General features: G+C 41.4%; 1 protein-coding gene across 1 annotated transcript; it reads right to left on the reverse strand.

Annotated features, from left to right (window-relative positions):
* Positions 1-769: 769 nt before the first annotated feature.
* LOC311236754 (uncharacterized protein) lies at positions 770-7,492 on the reverse strand. Its single transcript, XM_084324505.1, has 8 exons — positions 7,405-7,492; positions 4,369-4,398; positions 4,025-4,114; positions 3,773-3,839; positions 2,396-2,445; positions 2,127-2,252; positions 1,284-1,351; positions 770-875 (listed from the first exon to the last, which is right to left on the reverse strand). Exons 4-8 carry the CDS (start codon positions 3,784-3,786, stop codon positions 792-794), a joined length of 342 nt encoding a protein of 113 aa, XP_084180631.1. The 5' UTR covers positions 3,787-3,839; positions 4,025-4,114; positions 4,369-4,398; positions 7,405-7,492; the 3' UTR covers positions 770-791.
* Between the last annotated feature and the right edge of the window lie 1,727 nt (positions 7,493-9,219).

Here is a 9,219-nt window from a genome sequence, read left to right on the forward strand (position 1 = left end):
CAAGCTTCTTAGATAAGGCTTAGTTAAGGCTGTTGCAGCAAATAGCATTTGTACTATTTTGTGGTAAATATTTTGCTAACTAGATATTTTTACTTGTTGTAACATTAGCATGTAGAGTAATGTATATAGCTAGCTAGTGGTGTATGGAAGATGCTGTTGGAATTTGTGAGCTGGTCTCAGAGTTCAGAGTTTATACGGTTGTGTGTGTGAGTGATTATGCTTGCCATAGTGATTGAAGTGGTGAAGACACCATTGCTAGGCAACTGGGCAATGCGTCTTGAAGCCACAACACTGGGTCCTTCATGTGGACTATTCTCATGAACACTGTAAACACGACCCCATTTAATAATTAAAAGTGTTTGGCAAGTCAGTGCTATTTACTCCTCTTATAATAGTGGATTTATTCCTCCCAGTATTAGTATTTGTGTTTATGGAAGCCATGTTCTTTTTATTGATAACTGCTCCTTGGTTATCCAATGTTTATTATTTGGATAAATAACAAGTTCAGTTAATCGTATATACTTGAATTGTCACCATTTGCACAACTGCCTTTGTTCATTTACAATTACACAATTGTATGATGTACAAGTAATATTCGCTGGTATTATAATGTAAAATAAATTGTGTTTTGTGCTGTACAACACAGTGACATTCCTTCATGCACAACAGTATTCAAATACATTATACAGCTGTACTGTTATTACATTATACATACTTGTTTACGCCCCGGATTGGCAGATGCCCATAATCTGCCCTGTAGATATTGTTTGCCATTTGCAGCGAATATGGGTTTACTTTAGGCAGACCGGTTCCAAACCTGGGTGGTCTACCATGCACAAAGGGGGTTCCGGTGCTTGGTCACATCTTCTCCTGACCTATATAAAACAACACAGTTAGTCCATTTATTCACCGTAAACCCTGTCCTCATCCTTCAAGGTCAATCTAAAGAATGCGACATTAGCCAGATGCATGTTTTCTGTAACTGTTAGCCAGATGAATGTTTTTGTAACATTGATGACTACCTTTTCTACTTGTTTTTTAGACTATTTGTGTACTCATAAACAGTACTGTATATTTGTAGATCTGGTATGTCATAAATGTCTAGATGCAACAGTACTGTCTACCTGTATGTCATTTATGTTATGATGAATTGAAAATGGGGGACCCTGATGTAAACAAGACGAAAGTCTCTCTCTGGTCTGCATCCCCCTATGTAATTGAGCTGTACTGTACCCATTCTGCAATCTGTTAATAAAGTTTTCAATCAATCAATCAATCAATACCTGAGGTACTTCCAGGCAACAACGATTCTCCACCGCGGTAGGCATTAGAGCACAGTTGCCACACACACCTGCATAAACGAAAGTGCATATACTGTAAAGTGAACAGATTCAACACAATTCCTACTGTACTTGTAAGACGTGGATGCAATATATAACATTATGCTTCTCTTTTCGTTGGGCATGCTACCTAATTTACCCAAAGAAAACTAACGTTATAGCTCGCTATAACGTCATAAATGACTACTAACTAACGTTACTGTTACTGACTGTTGTTAGACAGTATACATTACCCACCACTCAGAAACAACTTGAAGCCCTCCCTCAATCTCGTCTTCCTCGTAGTCGGGGTCACTCTCCGGATCAAAAACATATGCTTGCGCCATGTTTGTGTACGAGTTCACTTTTGCACGCGTATGGGCGGAGCTACAGGTGGGGGGTCTCTCTCTCTTCCCGTCACTCAAAAATCGCATTCCAAGTATGGGCGTGGCCAAGCCTCAAAACGGCTTAAAATGTTGAGGTAGACAAATGCTGTTTTTGAGTACATGATTAGAAAGAAAATATATATATATATTTTTTTAAATAAACCTTACATATGTGTTCCATAAACTCACAGGAATTGTGTAAAAGTGCCCAAATAGTGAAAGAAATTGTAAAATAGTTCCCCTTCAATATAAAGTTTGCCAATAGGGATGTATCGGTAGTATTCAGTGTTTCCCTTATATGCTGCTGAATTAGGACCGCCGCTGCTATGAACTAGACTATTTAAATAAAAAAAAAAAAATTATAATTTTTTTCTTATCATTTCATTTGGGCTGTGGAGGGTGCTTAATGTAAAAGACTGACCTGAGGAAAAGGCTGCAGGGAGACGACCCTCGTTCTCGTCCTCCTCCTCGTTCTCGTCCTCCTCCTCGTTCTCCTCCTCTCGTTGCACCTGGGCCTCCTCGTTAGTATAGTGGCCAGTATCCCCGCCTGTCAGGCGGAAGACCGGGGGTTAAATTCCCCGACGGGCAGCCTCTACTTGTGTAGTGGCTTTACCAAATCAGCCACTGTATTTTATCTTCGAGTTATTTTAAACTCACACACACACCCCCTCTGCCCAATTATTTTCTCACCTGGTTCTTCCTGCTCGCTCTTCCTGTCCTTCTTCCTCTCTCCCTCTTTGCTGTCAACCAAAAAGCCAACATTAACACAACATGAAGGGTGACTCCCATCAAGGGCACTCCAAGACGAGGGGTAGGGGACGCAGCCTAAGTCTACGATCTGGCAAAGTGGAAGAGTTGTGACCAGTCTTTTATGGCAGGGTTGATTAAAAATTGGAAACAGCTGATCTCGCGATCACTCCATGTTCATAACGAAGTATGTTTGCAGCACAAAAATAGAAGCCACGGAGGGAATAGAACCTCTGGCCCTGGCGTGTTAATGCTTTGCTCAATAGCACTTGGACAACACTGTCAACTAACCTGCTAGAAGGGACACATCCTACGGTCAATGAGTAATAGTCTCATCTAGAATGGTCCTTTTTTGGTTTATTTAAAAAGGTGCTATAGATAACATTCAGTCACAAGTACCAGCATGTCATTTATCCAATCAGGTGCACATAGCAAATTCACACGCACATGACTCCATGAACATGAATAACCTTGAACAATTCTAAGGTAGTTTTAAGTTATTTCTCCGGCAGCATGCGCTAATATGGATTCCGGCGGCATGTGCGCGCAGCACCAGCACCGCTGTTGAATTTATTTTCAGGGGAAACACTGGTATTGGCAGTGGTAGTAGTCGTAATAGTAATCCAGTATATATTTTTTTATTTTCTAAAAAAAAAAAAAAACAGTTCAACACAGGTAACCACTTTTGCTTCATTTCTTTGATGGCTCAAATGTATGCTCTAGTCCAGTGGTTCCCAAACCTCTCCGAGACACCCCAGCCGTTCCATGTATTTGTTAAATTCCACCACCAGCACACCTTGATTCAACGAATAAATGGCTTGTTAAGTTGAGGAGAGGATTGGGAAGCACTAGTCTAGTCGTTTTTGTGTTTTGAGCACAAAGTTCATCATAGATCTAGCCTCTTTATTTTGCTCTCAACGTGCACCAGATTGATGCATTTAACTTTAAAATGTACCAAAAAAAAGAATTTGGTTACACTTTAAATAAAAATTAAATGTCCTGAGGGGTGACACCAAAAGTAGTGCTGTAACACATAGCCTACGTTGTAATATGTTAAATGTATATTGAGGAACCATAATTACTACTACTGGATAATTGATATAGTTAACTGAAGGGTTGTCCCAACTTTTCTGATTTATTTGCAGTTGCGTCAAAATGGAGATCAGTTGCATTAAAACACTCGCTCCTATTCCCCTATGCATTCAAGTCACGCTGCATTCACGACCGTGTTGACTCATTTGCTTCAGAACAATCCCAGTTGCGATATCACGATGTAAAGCAAAACACGCTATTAATTCAACATTCAATATATTTTCTTACTTTTGTGTTGACATCTCGCCAGATTCCTGTTTTTGGGTTCCACCCTCACTGACTCACAGTCCGTCTCCTAGAAAAGAAATAAAGTGTTTGCCATACTCCTAACTACCGGTACCCAAATCTACACAATGAATCACAACAGCAATACCATTGGTTGCTGCAGTCTTTGAGATATTAGGCTACTACTAGGGTTCTTACATGTCTAAAAAAGAGAACATTTCATAATGTTGCCAAACAAAAACTCAACACACTTACCTGAGACTCCCTGTCTCTGGCAGTCTGTCCCTGCCCATCTGTGCCCAGCTCTGCTGTCTGTGTAGTATCATCATCTCTTGCCTGCTCTGCCTAATGACATCATTATGAAACATTTCCATTAGCATTACACCCCTTTCTTATGAACATTTTCAACTAGTCTTAAGTCTTTGAGATATTAGGCTAGTACTAGGGTTCTTACTTTGCGTTTTGGTGTACTGAAATTTTTTCTGATGTCTGTATTTTTCCTTTTTCCTGCCATGTTCTACCTGGCTGGCTAAACACGCACATTATTATTTTTAACAATTATTTTATACAGAAATCGTCATGATTCCTGACACTCTTACCTCGCGACGCCGCCCACACGGACACAGGACCTGGAGAGGAGACGCATCTTTATTTTTACGCCACAACGGTGTGATTTAAGTTTACTTTTTTACATAAAATCCCTTGTCATTTGAACTGTCACAGCCTCCATTCCTCTGCACCCGAGTCTACTTCATATGGCTCTGCTTCAAGCCAGATCGTTACAGAAAGGACAGAGACAGCCAACCAGCGTTTACCCCGTCCTGCACAAGTGCGCATAATTGAATGATTTCCGAAAAGGCTTGATCAATTAAATAGGCTTTATCCCATCCCAGCACAAAAACGATACAAAAAGACAAGGACATTTTTAAAACGTTAGCTAGCTTGCAGTAATTTCCTGATGAATTGAAAATGGGGGACCCTGATGTAAACAAGACGAAAGTCTTTCTCTGGTCTGCATCCCCTTAACAATTGTGTGTATTGAGCTGTACTGTATTGTACCCATTCTGCAATCTGTTAATAAAGTTTTCAATCAATCAATAGATACTGCTGCACACCAGAATTGTGCTACCAGCGCTCCTGCGCACACACGGCATGCGCATGACCCACAATCGTTTTCAAAAGTGTTTTCACTCAACAATATTCTGCTACCTTGCTGACGACAGACAGACAGACCAATAGGGTCCAGCTGCAGACTCTGAGCCTCGGTCCAGATTGGAACTTCCGCCCTGCCACAGGATTATTACTCCTGTGACAGGGCAATGCGCTGATTGGCGGAAAGTACGGAAGTATCTCGAAGTACGTCTGACGTATCTCGAATTACGTCTGACGTTTCTCTACGTTAGCGAACGTTAAACGTTGTATTCATAAAATAATATAAATTCAGCAGCATGGGGAGGGCCGGGGGGAGGGGAGGTACAGGTAGTAGAAGACATAGAGGTACAGGTCACATAATTATAGTACAGTGGAGAAGTAAAAATAGAATAAAAAGGCAGTGTAAACAATATACAATATTATTAACACGCCTCGCGGGCTCATTATAATACGAGAGCCGTGGGTCTGCATTGTATAGAGCGGATCCCCCGGCCGTATTCAAGCGCTGGAGCGCTTTGCGATGGATCAAACTGTATTAATATAGTAGTAATAATAGTAGTTGGCTAGTTGCGCGCTTCTGGCCACCTCCCGCAGTGCGCGCACACACACACTGTCTGTAGCCTATACAGTACGTGCAAAATTAGTTGTCAAGAGCCAATCGCACAGGTTGCCTCATCTCATCTGGCTCTGCAAATAGATCTAGAGTCTGAATATGATATATAGCCTGCTGATGATCTCTCTCAAATCCATTCTGAGAACGGAATGCAGTGCCCGCGACGAGGGTCTTGATTGATTGATTGAAAATTGTATTAACAGATCATGCTGGACCTACAAAAGGCCTTTGACACTGTCAATCACTCCATTCTTGATTGAACATTTTATTAACAGATTGCAGAATGGGTACAGTACAGCTCAATACACACAATTGTTAAGGGGATGCAGACCAGAGAAAGACTTTTGTCTCGTTTACATCAGGGTCCCCCATTTTCAATTCATCGTAACATATGACATACACGACATACAGATAGACAGTACTGCTACATCTATACATTTATGACATACCAGATTTGCAAATACAGTATTGTTTGTGATACAAAAAGAGTCCAGAAAAGAGAGTATATACATTTGACGTAGAAACTGTACATTGGAGGAGGTTGGGTAGGTGGGGGGGGGGGGGGACTGTACATTGGAGGTGGTTGGGGGGGGGGGTCGGGTAGGAGGGGTGGGTGGGTGGGGGACACTGTACAACTTGTACAAGCAAAACTGTACATTGGAATATTGACAACCATACTTGGTAATTTACTGTACATTGGAGGGGGTTGGGTTACAACACAGGAGCAGAGTTAAAACAACAGTACAGTACTGTTTCTCATTCCTGTACTGTTGTTTATACTCTGCTCCTGTGTTGTAACGCAACCCCCTCCAATGTACAGTAAATGACCAAGTATGGTTGTCAATATTCCAATGTACAGTTTTGCTTGTACAGTTGTACAGTGTCCCCCACCCACCCACCCCTCCTACCCGACCACCCCCCCCCCCCCCCCCCAAGGCGAAAGTCTTTCTCTGGTCTGCATCCCCTTAACAATTGTGTGTATTGAGCTGTACTGTACCCATTCTGCAATCTGTTAATAAAATGTTCAATCAAGAATGGAGTGATTGACAGTGTCAAATGCCTTTTGTAGGTCCAGCATGATCTGTTAATACAATTTTCAATCAATCAATCAATCAATCAAGACCCTCGTCGCGGGCACTGCATTCCGTTCTCAGAATGGATTTGACTCGAGAGAGATCATCAGCAGGCTATATATGATATTCAGACTCTAGATCTATTTGCAGAGCCAGATGAGATGAGGCAACCTGTGCGATTGGCTCTTGACAACTAATTTTGCACGTACTGTATAGGCTACAGACAGTATGTGTGTATGCGCGCACTGCGGGAGGTGGCCAGAAGCGCGCAACTAGCCAACTACTATTATTACTACTATATTAATACAGTTTGATCCATCGCAAAGCGCTCCAGCGCTTGAATACGGCCGGGGGATCCGCTCTATACAATGCAGACCCACGGCTCTCGTATTATAATGAGCCCGCGAGGCGTGTTATTATTAGAGTTAATAATATTGTATATTGTTTACACTGCCTTTTTATTCTATTTTTACTTCTCCACTGTACTATAATTATGTGACCTGTACCTCTATGTCTTCTACTACCTGTACCTCCCCTCCCCCCGGCCCTCCCCATGCTGCTGAATTTATATTATTTTATGAATACAACGTTTAACGTTCGCTAACGTAGAGAAACGTCAGACGTAATTCGAGATACGTCAGACGTACTTCGAGATACTTCCGTACTTTCCGCCAATCAGCGCATTGCCCTGTCACAGGAGTAATAATCCTGTGGCAGGGCGGAAGTTCCAATCTGGACCGAGGCTCCGAGGCTGCAGCTCGACCCTAGATGAAAAAATTTACAATTCCCGCACTCACTTTTTCTCTGCTTTTATTGTCGTCAACGTTTCGGCTATTCAGCCTTCATCAGGACAGTGGCATGAAACAATGAGGTCTCACATTCATTTTATACAATTCCAAGGTCTGTTTTGGTTGATTGCATAACAGGGAGCACCTGTGCCTTCCTGTCAATACACCAATTGGTTGAGCTTGCAGCCCCACTGGGTACTGCAGCAAAAAGAGAGACAGAGTTAGAAATGCAATAATTCAACCTCAGAACAAAACATTTTTGAAACATCGAACAGTCATATTTACAACACAATATAGTTTAGCATATTTAATATACAGCAATATGACCGAATCATTGTGAAACATTAAACCATCATCAATGGGATTCAGTGGAACAGTTTACAAACACACACTTAAATCCAGTTCATCATTGAGTCCAAAGGTGGTCCCAAATGTTTGAAGTTCAGTTATCCAATAGGCTTCTCTCTTGAGAAGCATCTGTTTCAGATCCCCCCCACGTCTAGAAAGGACCACTTTTTCAATACCACAGTAACTGAAAGCTGTGATTGGATGGTTGGCATCTTTAAAGTGGATGGCTATAGGGCTATCTGGATTATTATTACGAATAGCTGAACGGTGTTCAGATATTCGTGTTTTTAGTGCTCTTGTTGTCATTCCAACATAGGCTTTGGAGCAGCTGCATTTTATTAGATAAATGACCCCAGTTGTTGAGCATGTTATAACTCCACGAATTTTATAGATTTTCCCTGTAAGAGGGTGTGAGAAAGTCTTACTTCTAGTGGTACAATTACATTGTGCACATCGTCCACACTTGTGGTTGCCATCAGGCAGAGATGGCATGCTGCTTGATCTTTCAAATAAACAGTCTGCATGTACAAGTTTGTCTTTCAAATTATTTCCTCTACGGTAAGTAATTATTGGTGGAGAATCAAATAAGTGGCCTACATTAGGATCACTTGAGGATATGCCAGTATTTCTTGATAGAATGTTTTATTTCATGTGATCTATCAGTATAATTAAGAACACAGACAGCTGATGGCTTTCTTTTTGTCTTTCTACCCCCTTGTGTTTTTGTTTTTACTTTCTGAAGGGCCCTGTCTATGCATTCATCTTCATCCTCTTTGTTTAAAACGTGATTTCATTACCTCAACTTGGTTGTCAAATCGTTCTTTTGTGTCACAGATTCTTTGCAATCTATGGAATTGTCCTATTGGAATAGCTTCTTTCACATATTGTGGATGGTAGCTCTCCATGTGTAAAAGGTTGTTCCTATCTGTAGGTTTTCTAAAGAGATCTGTCACTAATTTGCCATTTTCTTTTGTGATACTACTCAGACAGACAGACAGACAGACAGACAGACAGACAGACAGTTTTCTCTTCTGATGTCATGTCTTACCAGCAGGGCGGCCACGTTATGTTCCACATCAATGTCTGTGGAAAAAAAGAAATAATTAAGAATATATATAAGCCAAGAAAATGTGTCCACACAGTGTAAAATAGTAATTTGGCCCACATGGCATGACAACATTTAAAACAAAAAAACAAGTGTACAAGATTGGAATGGAAGTTAGCCAACGTTAGCTAGCTCACGTGCTAGAACAGAAGAACAGTAAGCCACGTGTCATGGAACGATTTTCTCGGCTGCACTATGGCAACGTTAGCTTAGCTAGCTTGCAGCTGTGCAGTGAGTTGACATGTTTCTGCTATGTCCTATGGATATATAAGTTAGCTAGCTACCCGTTGAACTTGAACAGATACAAGTTTGGTCTGCTACCCGAGAGGAATGATCGACAAACAGACTTTGCAAACAGGCCTCACGGTTTC

The sequence above is a fragment of the Notolepis coatsorum genome (assembly GCF_963971535.1).
Source record: "Notolepis coatsorum genome assembly, chromosome: 11".
NCBI classification, from domain to species: domain Eukaryota; kingdom Metazoa; phylum Chordata; class Actinopteri; order Aulopiformes; family Paralepididae; genus Notolepis; species Notolepis coatsorum.